This window comes from Pipistrellus hanaki (genome assembly GCF_964339955.1).
Source record: "Pipistrellus hanaki genome assembly, chromosome: 18".
Classification (NCBI taxonomy): domain Eukaryota; kingdom Metazoa; phylum Chordata; class Mammalia; order Chiroptera; family Vespertilionidae; genus Pipistrellus; species Pipistrellus hanaki.
Genome location: NC_140520.1, coordinates 12,966,781 through 12,983,440, shown reverse-complemented (window position 1 = coordinate 12,983,440; position 16,660 = coordinate 12,966,781). Strand labels below are relative to the sequence as shown.

General features: G+C 52.8%; 1 protein-coding gene across 1 annotated transcript; it reads right to left on the bottom strand.

Annotated features, from left to right (window-relative positions):
• Positions 1-237: 237 nt before the first annotated feature.
• CHRNB2 (cholinergic receptor nicotinic beta 2 subunit) lies at positions 238-8,381 on the bottom strand. Its single transcript, XM_084865442.1, has 6 exons — positions 8,230-8,381; positions 6,994-7,139; positions 6,773-6,817; positions 6,036-6,145; positions 3,878-4,862; positions 238-557 (listed from the first exon to the last, which is right to left on the bottom strand). The coding sequence occupies exons 1-6, from the start codon at positions 8,294-8,296 to the stop codon at positions 387-389; spliced, it is 1,524 nt and encodes a 507-aa protein (XP_084721568.1). The 5' UTR covers positions 8,297-8,381; the 3' UTR covers positions 238-386.
• Between the last annotated feature and the right edge of the window lie 8,279 nt (positions 8,382-16,660).

The window sequence follows — 16,660 nt, the reverse complement described above, 5'->3', positions numbered from 1 at the left end:
CCCCTCCCCTCCTCCTCCACACCCTTCCCATGACCAGGAGGCAGTGGGAGGTTCTGGAAGGTTCTGGCCCCTTCGTGGGCCTTCCCCTTCACACTCTCCTCAGGCCGGAAGTCACTGATCTCTCCATCCTCCTCTTCTCAGCCTTCATCCTCCACCAGTGACACGATTGGTGCAGGAGGAGGCGAGCGGCCGGCCCAGCTTCTGGGTGCAGCCTGCTGTGTGAGGGCCCAGTGTGTGTGTGTGTGTGGGGGGGGGGGGGCTCTGGGGTGGAAGGATGGGTCTTGTGGGCAGAGCCCCTCTTCCCGGTGGCTCATCCTCTTCCACCTTTCCATTGTGCAAAGGAAGGCAACGGGGCGAGGGCCCTGGAGCTGGGGGGGGGGGGGGGCTCACTTGGGGCCGGGGGCCGAGTGGTCCACGTGGGGGGCGGTGGCGGGGGTGTAGTTCTGGAAGAGAGGCTGCAGGAACATCCCGATGGTGCCAAAGACACAGACGAAGACAAAGATCCAGAGGAACAGCCGGTCGATCACCATGGCGACATACTTCCAGTCCTCGCACACCTGTGCGGAGGAGACAAATGATGCCCAAGTATGTCAGTCACATGAGGAAAGATGGGAACGGAATGGGTATGAGCAGGTCCCCCCTTACACACACACACACACACACAGCACGCCTCTCCCTCATGACCCCAGAGTGACCTTTCCAAAGCATGCTTAAAAGCTTCCAGCAGTGGCCCCTCTGCCTTCAGGACCTCCCCAAACTCCCAAATCCGGAATCAAGACCCACCCAGTCTGAGCCTACCCCCCATCCTCTTCCATGCTACGTCTCGGATTTACCGAACCTCACATGTTCTCTCAGTTCTCCATGCCTTTGGTTTTCTTTTCTGTCTAGAATGCCTGTCCTCCCTGTCTCCACCTGGTGAACTCCTACACATCCTTCAAAGCCCACATCAAATGTCACCTCTTCTATGAAAGCTTTCCTGATGCCCCTGATAAGAATGAACCTGGGTCCCTTCTGCGTTCCTTTAACACTGTGTACACATTTCCAGCACAGTCTTTTTACTGCTCTGTGTTACCATTCCAGTTTGCTACCTGCACCCCACCCCCACCCCTACCTCTTCCTTCAGCTCCTAAGCTCCAAGGGCCCGTCAGATTCATCTTTGTAATTCCAGCACATGGAGCACAGAGTATCAGTAAATGGGTGTTCAATTAGTAAAGGAATGGCTCCCTCTGCTCCTTACGTGACTGCCTGGGGAGCCCCACCCAACAGTCTCATCCTGAGCACACAGGCCCCAGACGGGGAGGACTGAGTCCCAGAGGTGAACAGACCAGTCAAAAAGACCATGTCCTCTGTGGCTCCCTCAGAGCTGCTCCACTCCAGCCCGAGCCGAGGCCTTAGCCCACCTGTGCACCTTCATTTAGTCGGCCGCTGAATAATGACTCATTCCTGTCACAGGTATGCCTACTGTGTGCCTGGCACCATGCTGGCACTGGGGCTATGACGAGAGCGAGACAAACATATCCTGTGGGTTACAGTCTACTGAGGGAGATGGACACAAAATAAATTAAAAAAAGAGAATTACACCCTGGCCGGGCTGCTTGGTTGGTTGGAGCATGCACCAGAAGACTGCAGGCTCCATTCCAGTCAGGGCACACACCCAGGTTTCGGCTTCAATCCCCATTTGGGGCACATACTCAAGGCAACCGATCCATGTTTCTCACATCAATTTTTCTCTCTTTCTTTTTCTCTCTTCTTCTCTCTCCCTCCCTCGCTCTCTCCCCCTTCCTTTCTCTCTGAAACCAATGAAAACAAACCCTCAGGTGATGTTTAAAAAAAAAAAAAAAAAAAGCAGCCTTGGCCAGCATGCTCAGTGGTTGGAGCATCACCCTGCGCAGGTTCAATTCCTGGTCAAGGGCATGTACCTGGGTTGTGGGTTCATTCTATGCAATCAATGTGTCTCTTTTACATCAGTGTTTTTCTCTCTCCCTTCCTCCTTCCCTCCCTTCCATTCTCTCTGAAAAAGCAAAGGAACAAATATTCTCAGGTGAGCATGGCTGGTGTGGCTCAGTGAGGGTTAACAAGGGGAAAAGCACTCGGTGTGGCTCAGCTGGCCGGGCAGCATCCTATGCTCTGTAAGCTGTCAGCTGGATCCGCGTCAGGCTACATGCCCAGGCTGAGAGTTCGATCCCCACAGGCAGCGTGCGCGAGGCAGCTGATCCACATGGATGTTTCTCCCTCTCCCTCTCCCTTCTTCTCTCTCTCTAAAAAAGAATCAATAAAAATATACGTTTTTAAAGAACTACTCCGGAAGATGAGAGTCACTCCAGTTTTTGAGTCTGAACCCAGCAGGTGGAAGGTGATGATTTTGCTAAAACAGGAGGTGAGAAGAGGAGAAGAGGAGTCGGTGGGTGTAGATGGAGCACCGTTTGGGACACTGGAGTTGCCTGGCAGGCAGCCAAGTAGGTCACCGCATCCTCGGCCCCCCGCTGGGTAAATGACATGATGTGCTGTGGACTGCGGGAGGGGCGGAGCTGAGAGCTGGCTGGACCCCTGCACCCCATCCCCACCCGTGCAGCCTCGGCTTGGCCTCTGCTGGCTCGGAGGCTTCCACCCCCTCCCCTCCCGCCTGGACAGCATCTCTTTTGCCCTCAGGACCAGCTCAGATGCCAGGCTCTGAAGTCCTCCTCCCCCTCCTCCCCCCAAACAGGAGCTCGCCCTGCTTCACCCTCAAACTGGAGTGGCAGCACCCCAGCAGAAACCTCGCTGGTCACCATGGCAACAGCTGAGCAGCTGCCTGGAGCTAGCCAGGTGCCCAAAGACTGAGCCCGGGGGGCACTCAACGTAGGGGCATGTCAACTCTTCACACTTGGCTTGGAAACCATGGGAGTCCCTTTCCGGGAGCTGCCAGGAAAGGCCAGCTGTGCAGGAAGCTGGGGGGCGGGTCTCAGAAGCTCTAACCCCCCACACACACCCCACCCCTGCCTCCTTAACCACGTCACCAGGCCATTCCCCCGGACCCAGACGAGCAGAAACAGTACATGGATCGGGACTGTCTCCTCCACCAGGAGGCCCTGGGAACCTCTGAACACCCACCCCGCACCCCTCTCCGCTCCCCTCCGCTGCCTCTAACTCTGCCTTCCCCGCTCCCGTGGGCACACGGAGAACGCAGTCTGGGTTTGCGCTGAGAGCTGAAGATTAACAACTTGGACTTGGGAATGCGAGCGGCGGCGGGTGCAGGCCAACAGCCAGCTCGGAGGCCTCCTCCCCTTCCTGGCCGCCTCCTGACAGGATCGATGCCCACCCGGGGCATCTCCCCACTGGGAGCTGGTGCTCGGGGAGCCGCACGGTCATCCTGCAGGCCCCAGCTTGGGCCGCGCCTCATCCCGAAGCCTATCCAAAATGCTGGCCAGCAGAAACCGGTTTGGCTCAGTGGATAGTGCATCGGCCTGCAGACTCCAGCGTCCCGGGTTCGATTCTGGTCAAGGGCATGTACCTTGGTTGCGGGCACATCCCCAGTAGGAGGTGTGCAGGAGGCAGCTGATCTATGTTTCTCTCATCGATGTTTCTAACTCTCTATCCCGCTCTCTTCCTCTCTGTAAAAAATCAATAAAATATATATATTTTTTAAAAGATTAAAAAAAAAAAAAAAAAAACCGCTAGCCAGCACCCCAGCCCCCAGCCCCCAACCCCCAGCTTACTCACATTTTGCATCCAGCTCGACCAGCTTTGCGGGTCTCTACACCACGTGACAGCTTTCCAGATCCTGCAGCACCCACACCCTGATCCCCCGTTCCCCCACCCCCACCCCGCACCCACGCCCTGAGTCCCCCATCCCCCCACCCCGCACCCACGCCCTGAGTCCCCCCACCCCCGCACTCACGCTCTGGTCCTCGTCCTCGCTGCGCATGTGGTCGGCGATGAAGCGCACGCCGTCCACCGCCTCCCGGAGGCCGCAGCCGCAGGGGCCCCGCAGGCGCCGGGGGACAGGGATGGCTGCGGGCGCGGGCTCCGCCCCGAGGGCCCCCGCCAGGCCCTGCACGGAGGCGCGGTTGACGAAGCAGGTGCAGAGGTCGGCGCTGGGGGCCCCGCGGGGAGAGGGGGCCGCGGCGCCCTCGCGCTCCCCCTGGCGGCGGCACAGGCGCTGGCGCAGGCGCTGGCGGGCGCCCCGGCGGCGCGGCGGCTGCAGGAACAGCAGCGCGGGCAGCCGCTCCAGGAAGAGCGCCCGCACCCAGGGCGCCATGGTGTGCGTGCCGGGCCCGCGGTGGTGCACGTTGAGCACGCACACGCTGGTGACGATGGAGAAGGTGACGAGCACCATGGTGAACATGAGGTACTTGCCCACCAGCGGCACGTCCAGCGAGGTGGGCGGCACGATCTTGGAGATGAGCAGCAGGAAGACGGTGAGCGCCAGCAGCACCGAGATGCACAGCGTCATCTTCTCGCCGCAGTCCGAGGGCAGGTAGAAGACCAGGATGGCCAGCGAGGTGATGAGCACGCAGGGGATGATGAGGTTGATGGTGTAGAAGAGCGGCTTGCGGCGGATGATGAAGTCGTAGGTGATGTCCACGTACGTCGAGTCCTCGGGGTGCTCGTTGCGCCGGCCCGGCAGCGCCACGATGTCCCACTCGCCGCTCGGCGTGAAGTCGTCCAGGCTGGCCACGTCGCTCTTGAGCACCAGGTCGATCTCGGTGCGGTCGTAGGTCCAGGAGCGGAACCGCATGGTGCAGTTCTGCTGGTCGAACGGGAAGTGCTTCACCTCGATCTTGCAGGCGCTCTTGTAGATGGCGGGCGGCAGCCAGAAGATGCTGCCGTCGTAGGACACCACGGCGTTGGAGTAGAAGGACACCTCGTACATGCCATCCGCGCTGCCGCCGAGGGGGGAGGAGAAGTCAGCCTCGGCCTCGGCCTTCCTCCACCCCCACCCACCACCCAGCCCTCCCTGGGAGGAGAGGAAGCCCAGGTCCACAGTAGAAGGCGGCAGAGCAGGAGCTGAGCGAGAATGGTATGTGGGTGGGTTTGTGGGGAGGAGAGATGCTCTCTGAGGAGATCCAGGAGGCCTCAGAGATGAAGAACTGGATGATGGCCGAAACCGGATTGGCTCAGTGGATAGAGTGTCGGCCTGCGGACTGAAGGGTCCCAGGTTCAATTCCAGTCAAGGGCATGTACCTTGGCTGCGAACACATCCCCAGTGGGGGGTGTGCAAGAGGCAGCTGATCAATGATTCTCCCTCATTGATGTTTCTAACTCTCTATCCCTCTCTCTTCCTCTCTGTAAAAATAAAATAAAATAAAATAATTTTTAAAAAAGAACTGGATGAAGGGGTGAGGGCCACGTCTGCTACGTGTCATGCATTGTGTACCTTTGCTTCACATGTGGAGGGGGAGATGGAGGGGCCAGGGAGGCCAGAATAAGGCTCCCCTAGCAATGGAGGGGGACAGAGGCAGGTGGGGGGAGAGAGGGTCCCACCGGTGGTTTTGGATCTTGGGGGTAAGAGGGATTATTTATTATTTCAGGAGAGGGTATGGAACCTCCATGTCTCTGGTCCTGCCTAAGCCTTCAGAAAAAAAGTCTATTCCATATATATATATATATATATATATATATATATATATATATATATCAGCGAGGAAGGAAGAGGGAGAGAGAGACAGAAACATTGATGATGGGAGAGAAACATTGATTGGCTGCCTCCTGCATGCCCCCGACTGAGGATGGAGCCCACAACCCAGGCATGTGACCTGACCGGGGTCAGTTTAGGCACTGAGGGCTGTCAGTCCTTATCTGTATCCCACTGCAGCTCCAAACACAGGGACTCCTGACTGGCTGAGAGGGGGCTGGCCAGGGCCCACGTCACCTTGGCCGTCCATATTATACATCTGTGTCTGGGTCTGTGTGTCTGGGTAGTGACTGAATCTGTGCCAGAGGAAAATATTTTCTCTCTACCCAGCAGGAGCTGACTTACTTTCCCCAAGACCCCTTCCTTCCCTGAGCATCCCCATGGTCTCCCCGGCGCTCCCCATCACTCCAGGGTCACCTACTTGTTGTACAGGACCACATCCGGGAGCCAAATGTGTTTGGAAGGGAGTCGAACTTTCTTCATGTTGTCGAACTCCTCAGGATTCCAAGCAAGGCGGTAATCCTCCCATTCCTGAGGCAGGGAGAGAGGGAGGCAACATCAGCCTCTGCCCTGGGAAGGGCTCAAGGTCAAGAATAGGGACAGGAGGGGGCCCACCTGGCTTGAGGAAGCTTTTCAAGCCATCACCTTCCCACGGTGACTTCTCTGCCCAGCAAATGTCAACCGTAAAATACTTTCTCACTTAATTCTAACAGCTAACCCAAGATATTAGAATCCTCATTTTACAAGTGAGAAAATGAACCTTGCAGAGTTTAACATGCTCCTGTCACAGAGCTTGTGAAAGGAAGAGCCAAGATGCAAATCCAGTTCATTGGGACTCCAAAGTCTATCCCTTTCTGCCTCTTTTCCAGAGATTAAAGCAGGGATCCTCAAACTTTTTAAAGTGGGGGCCAGATCACGGTCCCTCAGAGAGCTGGAGGGCCGGACTATATGAACTACTAATTCCTACTGTAACACCTCGGCTGCGCTCACTGCCCAAAAAACCTGGCGGGCAGGATCAGACTCCCCTGAGGGCTGCATGTGGCCCGCGGGCCGTAGTTTGAAGACCCTTGGATTAAAGGATGGGAAAGACATGTGAAAAGAAAGGGAAACGGAGGAAAGAGAAGACCAGGTGTGTGTGGGAGGGAGGGAGAGCACTACCTGGGTCAGCCAGACATTGGTGGTCATGATCTGCTCCCGCTCGTGCTATAGGAGAGAAGAAAAGCTGCTGAGAAGGCCCCCTGGCTGTTCAGCCCACCACACCCGCCCATGATTCCTCCCCCACCTCCCAAGCCCTGGGAACCCCAGAGGAGTAAGCACACACATGAACACATTCTGGCGTGCTGATTTCAGCAGCTGAGCATAGAGTTTGGGGCACTCACCACACTGATGAGCTGGGCCAGGGACACCATGAGCTGCACTGTCACCAGGTCAGAGCCATTGGTCGCTGGGCGGATAAGCTTGTTGTAGCGGGAAGGATCCAACAGATGCTCCACCAGCCGCTCCTCTGTGTCCGTCCCCCAGACTCCTGGGCAGTAGGCGGAGGGGCAGGAAGGAAGGAAGTAGGCAAGAAAGGCCCATCCAGGATCCTACTCTCCCTAGGCAAATGGGGCAACCCAGGCCCAAACAGGAGTGCAGAGTCCTAATTAACCGGATAATTAAACAGGAGGCTATAGCTTCCCAACGCCCCACCCCTAAGGTCTCACCAAAATGCTTAGGTTTCCCCATGGAGGCCCCTCAGAGAGAAATCCCTCCTTGGCATCACTGACCAAGCTGCCCAGACAGCCCAGCACACCGATTCCTCAGACTAAGAAGCCATTCTGCCAGCATCAGGGGAGGCCTGCTCTTCCTGCAAGGTCTCGGAGGGTGGGTCCCAGAGAAACCCATGTTTCCATGGCTCCTCCTAGAAGACACCTACAATCCGGGACGGCTTTGCAGGCTGGCCAAAGGGAACAGTTATCCATGTCCCACCACACACCCTTCCCCTCACTCAGCCACATTCTGTGCCCCACATGTGGGAGTCTCATGAGGTTGTACATTTCCTTTGTACCTGCCCTTCACACACTCTCTCACCTTCTGCAACTCGGCATAAACACACCCCATCCCCTCAGAGTGCTCCTCCGTGGCCCCAGCCTGGCAGAGCTTATGCCCTCCCAAGTCTTCTGTCCTGCCCTGGGAGAGCGTTGAAGAGTCACTTCTCTCCCCCTCCTGCCTCGCCCCTGGGGAGAAACCAGAATCAGGACCCCAATGGGTGGACAGGGAATGATGGGGAGACAAAGGAGGGTGCTGAACCAGGTAGATTTCCTGATAGAAGGCTTCCCGTGGCACCTCAGCTGCAGAGACTGCCCTCCTGCTGGCCTAGAAAGCCTGGGGAGAATCCCTCCCTCCTTCCTTTGTGTGCCCACACCCTCCCCAGCACCACTGCCCCGCTTTCTACCTCTTCCCTGCACCACTGACTCCTAGGGTCTGTCCTCCTCCCGGTGCGGTACCCCGGGGCCTCCCCGCAGGCCCAAAGGTCTGTCCCCTGGCTCCCAGCACACTCCTGCAGCTCTAGGAATCCCCTCCTTCCACCTTTGCGCCTGACGGGGGTGAGACGGAGCGCGGGGACCTGTGATTACCTGAGCACAGCCCGAGGAGGCCCAAACCGAGGAGCAGCAGCGCCGTGGGCTCGGAGCTCCGGGCCATGCTGTGGGCATAGCTCGCCGCCTCGCCTAGACCCGCGGGAGCGCGGAGGGCGGAGGGCCGCTGTCCGTGGTGCTGAAGCCGCTCCGGAGCCCGCCGCCGCTCCGGGCTGGGAGCCGGGCCGGGAGGCCCGGTAATTCGGGCGCGTTCAGCGGGCTGAGAGAAGGCACCGGCTTCTGAGCCGCGGAGGCTCTCCCGGCGGCTCTTGCAGGGAATACAATCGGGACCGGGAGGGGGAGGAGTCTTCGCCCCGGAGGCGGAAGCGCCTGAACCCAGTAAAAAGGGGTCTGGGACGGGAATCTTCTTTTGCTGGTCCTGGTGAGTGAGGGTGTGTGTCAAGCAAAAGAAGGGCGGCTCGCCGACGGTGGAGTCCGGAAACCCAGAAGTCGGGGCAGGACGTGGAGGCTGTTTGAGAAGGGGAGCGAGAAACAGTGCGAGTCTGGCAAATAGGTCAGGACCCGCTTAGTGCGGAGAGAGGATCTGAAGGCCAGAAGGAGGGGCGGAAGTCGGGGGGAGGTTCTGGGTCCCCGCTCTCCTTTTTTTCTCTGATCAAACCCAGACGGTCCTGCCTCCCCAGAAGAGGGCTGAGGATGCAGCAGACAAAGTGCCCTAAGGAAAAGAGACAGGGACTGTGGGTGTGCTGACCTTAAGAACATGAACAGCTTTGGAGTCTGGGAGCAGGGTCCCTCACCGATCCATTCTCTACCTCCCCCCAGAAATTCCCTACAAGGCCAAGCTTTCTGTCCTCCCCCAAGACATCTAAGGTGAGGCCCTCGGGACAGAGCCTGAAAAGAAGGTCCCCTTACAGTCTTGAAGAGGGGGAGAGAGATGAGTGGCTTTCATTCGTTAGCCTTTCACACACACACACACACACACACACACACCCATTCCCTTCCACTCCAGCCTTCGGCTTCTGTGTGACAGGGAGGATCAGAAGACCGTTTCACAGAGACCAGTCCTAGAATGACGCTCTCACAAAGGAGAGCAAAGAGGAGACAGAGAGAGGTGTCCAAATTCAATGACATCTTTGATCTTGAAAGCCCTGAACTTGTAGCTTCTGAGCCAATAAAAGCTTCCCTTTTTTCTTAGGTGGATTTTGGTCACTTTCAACCAAAAAAATTTCTTAACTAACGCAGGCTTCTATCAAGGCTCTGTCCTTTTCCATCTCTACCTACTTCTTCAACCTCCTCGGGGGCCCTACCCACGGCTCCACACTTCAAATATGGGCAATGTCTTTAAGATCCTTGGACATTCTTTCCCTTCCATGCTCTATACTTGGTGGCCCTTTAAACGTGTAGTTCACTTGGCTCCTTTGTTACCCATTTCCCCTTAACCTCCATGTACTTAACTTTGAACATCTGGCAGAAATGCCAGCTCCTTAAGGAAGCTCTGCCTGACCAACGACTAAATCAGATGACTTGCTGTATGTCTCCAGAGGATGGCCAATGAGTAAAGGAACCAGTCTGTCTGTCCTGCTAGACCATGAGCCAGCATGGTGCCTGGCATCTCGTGAGGGCTCAACAAATAAGGAAAGGGCTAGTACAGGACAGACACCTTCTACTGTGGAGAGGAACATTCCTCTCTAAAAGCTCGGTTCCTGGGCTCTGGCTGCGGGTGCAGCACAGCTGCCAAGCCAGCCCGCTTCTCGGAACATGGCCAGCATGGAGCTCACCTTCACCGCCATCAAGCCTGATGGCATGCAGTGCGGCCTGATGGGCATCATCATCTAGTGCTTCGAGAAGAAGGGGTTCCGCCTCGTCACCATGAAGTTCCCCGGGCCTCTGAGGGGCTCCTGAGACAGCACCGCAGTGACCTGAAAGACCCCCATTCTACCCTGGGCTGGTGAAGTACGTGGACTCAGGGCCTGTGGTGACCATGGTCTGGGAAGGGTGAAGACAGGGAGATCGATGCTTGGGAAGACCAATCCAGCAGGTGCTAAACCAGGCTCCATTCACGGAGACCTTTTGCATTCGAGCTGGCAGGAACATCATTCGCTGCAGTGATTCAGTAAAAAGCGCTGGGAGAGAAACCAGACTATGGTTGAAGCCCAAAGAAACCCTCTTGTGCGTTTGGCTGGATCTATGAATAAGAGGTGGACAAAGCATCGGTCAATCCCCTTTGGCTCTTGAGTCCATTGACTTGGGAGCAATGGGATCTATCCTTCTTTCCTAACGCATATTTACTAAGAAAGCCTTTGGGAACTGAAAAAATAAGTAAGTAAAAGCTCAGCTCCTGGAACTGTGAAGGAAGAGCAGGACAAATACCTGACGAAGAGGGACTGGAGAGAGTGGGATGGCTGCAGGCTCCGTACTGCACATGGAAGTGGGCCACAAACCTGCACCACAGGCTCCACGGCAAGGGCACGCATGAACATGTAAAACTATCTGAAGAATTTAAACAATCTTGGAACCAAGGAGAGGATTGAAGAACAAAAGCCTACAGAAACGGAAAGGAATGTATGCCACCACATCACGTGGGGAAAGGGTCAAAGGCAGGAAGAAGGCCCGCCTTCCAACCATCAGATCCATGTTGGTAGGGTATCTACTACAGAGGTGTTGAGATGCAGTGATCAAAAACACCTAGTCCCAGCTTTGTTGCCACAGTTTGGCAACAAAGACTTATGACACAATATGGTGGCTGCTCAGTACAGATATAGACAAGGTGCTATGGCAGCACAGAGGAGGGAGAGGTTAGTAATGTCTTCATGCCTAGAGGGGGTGAAGATAAAAACTGAGATGTGAAAGATAAGAAAGCCAGTAAGACCAGGTGGCTTAAAGGCATTTTGAATTCCTGAAAGAGAGGGACGGGGCGCTTGTGTGTGGAAAGGACTTAGTCCTTTCCTCTTTTGGTGGATGTGGGTGATTGAAGAGGGCTTCTTTTATGAAAATCTCTTTCAGGCCCAGCTGGTGTGGCTCAGTGGTTGAGCATCGACCCATGAATCAGGAGGTCACGGTGCAATTGACAATCAGGGCACATGCCCAGGTTGTGGGTTCAATCCCCAGTAAGGGGAGTTTAAGAGGCAGCTGATCAAGGATTCTCTCTTATCATTTGTGTTTCTAACTCCCTCTCTCTTCTTCTCTCTGAAATAAAAACGTATTTTAAAAAAGAAAATCTCTTTCTGGAGTGCTTGCTTGTCTCTGGTTTGACAGACTGGAGGGACATTTGCTTTCTTGAAGCCCTTGGTTGCTACCTGATGTTCCCTTAGGCCAGTCCAGGCAGTCTGCTCACCTTGGTCTTTACCTTATCTTTCCACATTCCCCAGCTTTTACGTGAACATAAATTCCAGCCTGGCCGGGAGTGAGTCCTCTCAGCACAACCACCCAGTGGCCAACGAGAGCTGGAACATTCTCTGTCCCTCCTCCTCCCCCATACACGCCTTCCATCCCCACCAGGAAGAAAGGCAGCCAGAAAGAGAGAGGGGGCAGGTCTGAAACCATGCAGGGAGATGGACAGATAGAGAAGTATCAGCCCTGAGGCAAACCAGGGACCAGGCCAAGTTGGGTGTGAGATTCCCTTTGCCTCCGATGTAAGGGACGTTTTCTTTTAAAGGCATTAGAAGTCAACTGATCGACACATGTATGTATTCTTAGACATAACATACATCCAAAAAGTGTATAAAGCATAAATGTACAGCTCGGTAAAGTTTCACACGAACACAGCCATATCCTCTCCTCTTCAAAATAACATCGTGGGGGCAGGGAGGAATGGGGAGTGACTGCTCAGTGGGTACTGCTTAACGTTCTGGAATGTTAACTGATGGAGGTCATGGTTACACAACACTGTGACTGTAATGAATGCCACTGAATTGTACACTTTAAAATGGTAAATTTTATGTGTATTTTCCCACAATTAAAAAAATGACTAAAAAAAAAAGTAACCGCTATTGGCTTCTAAGAGCACAAATCAACTTTGCCTGCTGAATTTCATATGAATGGAATCATGATCTTTTGTATTTTTAACATTATGTTAATGAGAATCATTGACATTGTTGAATGCAGTTGCAGTTTATTTATCTCATTGCTATAGAATATTCCATTGTATGAATATACAATCACTTATTTGGATTGTTTACTATTTTGTTTTTTATTTTTAGAGAGAGAATAAGGGAGAAAGAGAAACACTGATTTGTCCTACTTATTTACGCATTCATTGGTTGATTCTTGTCAGAACCCTGGCTGGGGATCGAACCCACACCTTGGCTTATTAGGACGAGGCTCTAACCAACTGAGCTACCTGGCCAGGGCAGTTGTTTCCTATTTTGGACTATTAAATATTTCTATGAACATTCTTGTTCATGTTCTTAGTGTACAAAAAATGCATTTCTGCTTGGTGCATAACTAATTTGTGTACATTTTAACTTATTTTTAAAAGGAATATGCTATCATATAATTTGTAACCTCCCTTTTTCATTTACTATTTCTCAAATATTTCTTTATACCAATAAGTAGTCTTTGATGGCTTTTCTTTCTTTGTTGACTTTTTAAATTATTACAAAGTATTCTACTGTAGGTACATTTTTGCATATGTCTTTAATAATCTCCAAGTGAAATTGCTGGGCCAAAGGTTTTAAAGTTTTTTGGTTATTTATTATTTAATGCTAAATATTTATTTTATTCCACTTCCAGAGAATTAATACTGTCAGGGTTACATGGGGACTCGATCTGAATCACTGATGGCCAACATCTCTACAATCTTGCCTGTGCTGAGCCCCCTCCTTGTCTTTCTCTTCTTTTCTTCTAAGTCCTTCCTCCTTAGTCTCGGGGCCTTTCTTCCCAATCTCCTCCTACTTCAAGGCCCAGCTCTTTCAGAATATCCCTTCGTTTCCATCTAAGTAACTTCCGTCACATTCTTTCTGGGGAGTTAATCCTGAGTAACTTCACCCTTCAAGGCCCTGACCTTTCGTCCCTATCACTGTTGGCCGCGTTGCACTACAATTGATTATCTCTGGCTCCAGTTCACCCATTAGCATGTGCTCCTGAGTGCAGGAGTGAGAAATACAACAAAAACGATGAGGAGCGGCTGTCATGCAAGGAGCCCCTCCTGTGTGCCAGGAAGGAAGCCAAGCACCCCCCACGGGGACTGTACTCGTCTCTGCATCCCCAGTGCCCACAAAGCACAAGTGCTCCGGCCATGTTGGTAGGTCAGGGTCAGAGCGAGATGCTTCTGGGAGCAAGTCAAAGGGGACGCTCACTCTGCCCCAAATAAGAGCGTCTGCTTATTCTGATAACACATGACCTTTAGAAGAAAAATCTCTATGATCCATTTTACATACAGCAGCCAGAATGATCTTCTAAATTTAAAGTCAGATCATGTCGCTCACAGCTTAAAATCTTTCCAGGGTTTCCCACTGTACTTTGAATAAAACCCAGACACTTGCTGTGGTCTCTATGATCCAGCCCTTGCTTTCTTCACTGGCCTTGCCGCCTACCATACCACCCCCTCTTTTTTTTCACTAGACTCAAGGTATAATAATCCCCTCATTTTTGAAAAACCAAGTTATTTTTTTAAACATATTTTACTGATTTTTTTACAGAGAGGAAGGGAGAGGGACAGAGTCAGACACATCAATGAAAGAAAAACATCGATCAGCTGCCTCCTGCACACCCCCCACTGGGGATGTGCCCGAAACCGAGGTACATACCCTTGACCGGAATCGAACCTGGGACCCTTCAGTCCACAAGCCAACACTCTATCCACTGAGCCAAACCGGTTTCAGCAAACCAAGTTACTTTTTAAAAATATATTTTAATTGATTTCAGAGAGGGAGGGACAGAAACATCAATAGTGACAGAGAACCATTGATTGGCTGCTTCCTGCACGCCCCACACGGGATCAAGCCCTCAACCCAGTCATGTCCCCTGACTGGGAATCATACCGTGACCTCTTCGTTCATAGCTCAATGCTCAACCACCGAACACCCCAGTCGGGTGAAAAACCAAGTTCTTACTTTGTGCACTATTCTAAGAATTTTTCGTCTATCTCACTTAATCCTTTCACCAGCCTTATGAGGTATTATGACTTACACGTTACAGATGTGGAAACTGAAGTACATCCAGGCTAAGTCACCCCATTCACAGCTGCCAGAGCTGAGGTTCAAAGCCCATAGCCCAGCCAGGATATCATTAGCTTCCTAGTTCTGGTTCAGCTATGTCTGTTCTCACTCAGGGTCTCTGAAATGGTTGCCCTCCTTGCTGGAAGGCTCTTTCCTTCCTGCATGCCTGCCTTCTCTCCTTCAAATTCCAGCTCAAACACTGCCTCCCACGGAGACCTCCCGGACTCGTGGACTTACCGGAAAGCGACCTCTGTCCTCCTCTCCCACATGACCCTCTGATTCCTTCAGATACTTACCAGTCACTCTCCCGCTCATTTATTGGTCTGGTCTCTGACTCTTTGCATTAGAAAACAAAGGCTAGAGAGCCGGGATCTTGCCTGTCCACTGCTATATGTTCATATCTAGACGACATGGCCAAGCCCTATCCATGTTGACTGAATGGTAAGAACCTTCTGGCTTTGCATCAGTAACAGTAATCAGAATAATAGCAGTATTTAACATTTGCTGAGCAATGTACCAGGGGCCCATCAGTGTTCATCACTTTCCATATCTCCTGTCATCTAAATTGGAACAAGGATCCACCCTGCAAGGCAGAAAGAGCATCATGCCCATTTTACAGATAAGGAAGCAAAGTTTCACAGAAATTAAATCACTCGCCCAAGGTCACACGGCCAGCAAAGCAGATGAATTCAACTCCAAGCTCGGTTCTGCCCGACTCCCCAGTCCTTGCTCCGTCACCTCGGCTGTGCTGCCTCCTTTAAGGGCCAATTCAAAGGACAGCTGCAGCCGATTCTCAATTAACACCTCTGGCTCTGCCTTTTTCCTGAGCTCAGAACACACCGTCTGCAGGAGAAGGTCCCACATCTGCCCTCCCTCCGCACACTCAGTGTATTTATAACCCAGCGCTCCGCTCTTCCCACGAAACTCGGCTCTCCTCTGGGACTCTCAGGAGCTTCTGTCAGTGCTGCTGCTGTGAGCTGCCCAGGCTTGCACAGCTTCTCCGAATTCCAGGGATCTTCTCATCTTCCTTGGTCTGAAAACAAAGCCCCAGTCCCCAAACAGGGTTCTGGATGTCTGCCAAGATGTAAGCCTTGCCTGTCTTACTGCATCCCTCTCCCTTCTCTTCACGGGCCTTCTCCCGGTGTCCTGCCACATCCTCCAACTTGTCCTGCCTCAAAACCATTGCGTGCGCTGTCCCTTCCGCCTGTGTCCGTGTCCTGCCCTTCCTCCCCTCAGAGGTGACTGCAATGAAGTGACTGGCTGTGTAACAATCCATAAAGCGTCTGGTTTTCTACCGGACTGAGCGCACAGAGGAGGTGAGGAGGACTGGCTCTGTCCCATTGAATGCTGCATCCCCAGGGCCTCCCATGTGGAAGGTGCTCAGTGAATATCTGCTCAACTTCTCTCACATCTAAGGCAGGGGTCGGCAAACTGCGGCTCGTGAGCCACATGCGGCTCTTTGGCCCCTTGAGTTTTTAGCAAAGGCCAGCTTAGGAGGACCCTAATTAAGTTAATAACAATGTACCTACCTACATAATTTAAGTTTAAAAAATGTGGCTCTCTAGCACGGTATGGCTCAGTGGATAGAGCGTCGGTCTGCGGACTAAAAGGTCCCAGGTTCGATTCCCGTCAAGGGCATGTACCTTGGTTGCGGGCACATCCCCGGTGGGGGGTGTGCAGGAGGCGGCTGGTCGATGTTTCTCATCGACGTTTCTGGCTCTCTATCTCTCTCTCTTCCTCTCTGTAAAAAAAATCAATAAAATATTTTTTTTTTTTAAATGTGGCTCTCAAAAGAAAGTTCAATCGTTGTCCTGTTGGTATTTGGCTCTGTTGACTGATGAGTTTGCCGACCACTGATCTAGGGAGTCAGCTGGCTTTGTAGACACCATTTTATCACGCCTATTTCCCCCAGCAGAATGTAAGCCCCACAAGCGCAGTGGCTTTTTAATATGTTTATTAAATGAACATATGCACCATTTCCATCCATGTGTACGGCCCTTCCCTTCACATTTTAGCAGAATATCAGATAGGACTTCGAGGCTCCTGCCAGAGGGCTCTCCCCGCCAGGGAGCTGAGGCACTGAACAGACCAGCAGAGAGGAAGAGACAGGCCTGGTCCCAGTGACCATGGCTTTTGAGTTTCCTCACTGGGCGACTTGGAGTCTGTGCAACATTGTGGGACCATCTCATCACCCTGGCTTATTCTTTTTTGTTGTTAATCCTCACCCGAGGGTATTTTTTCCCCATTTTTTTTTTAAATATATTTTATTGATTTTTTACAGAGAGGAAGGGACAGAGATAGAGAGCTAGAAACGT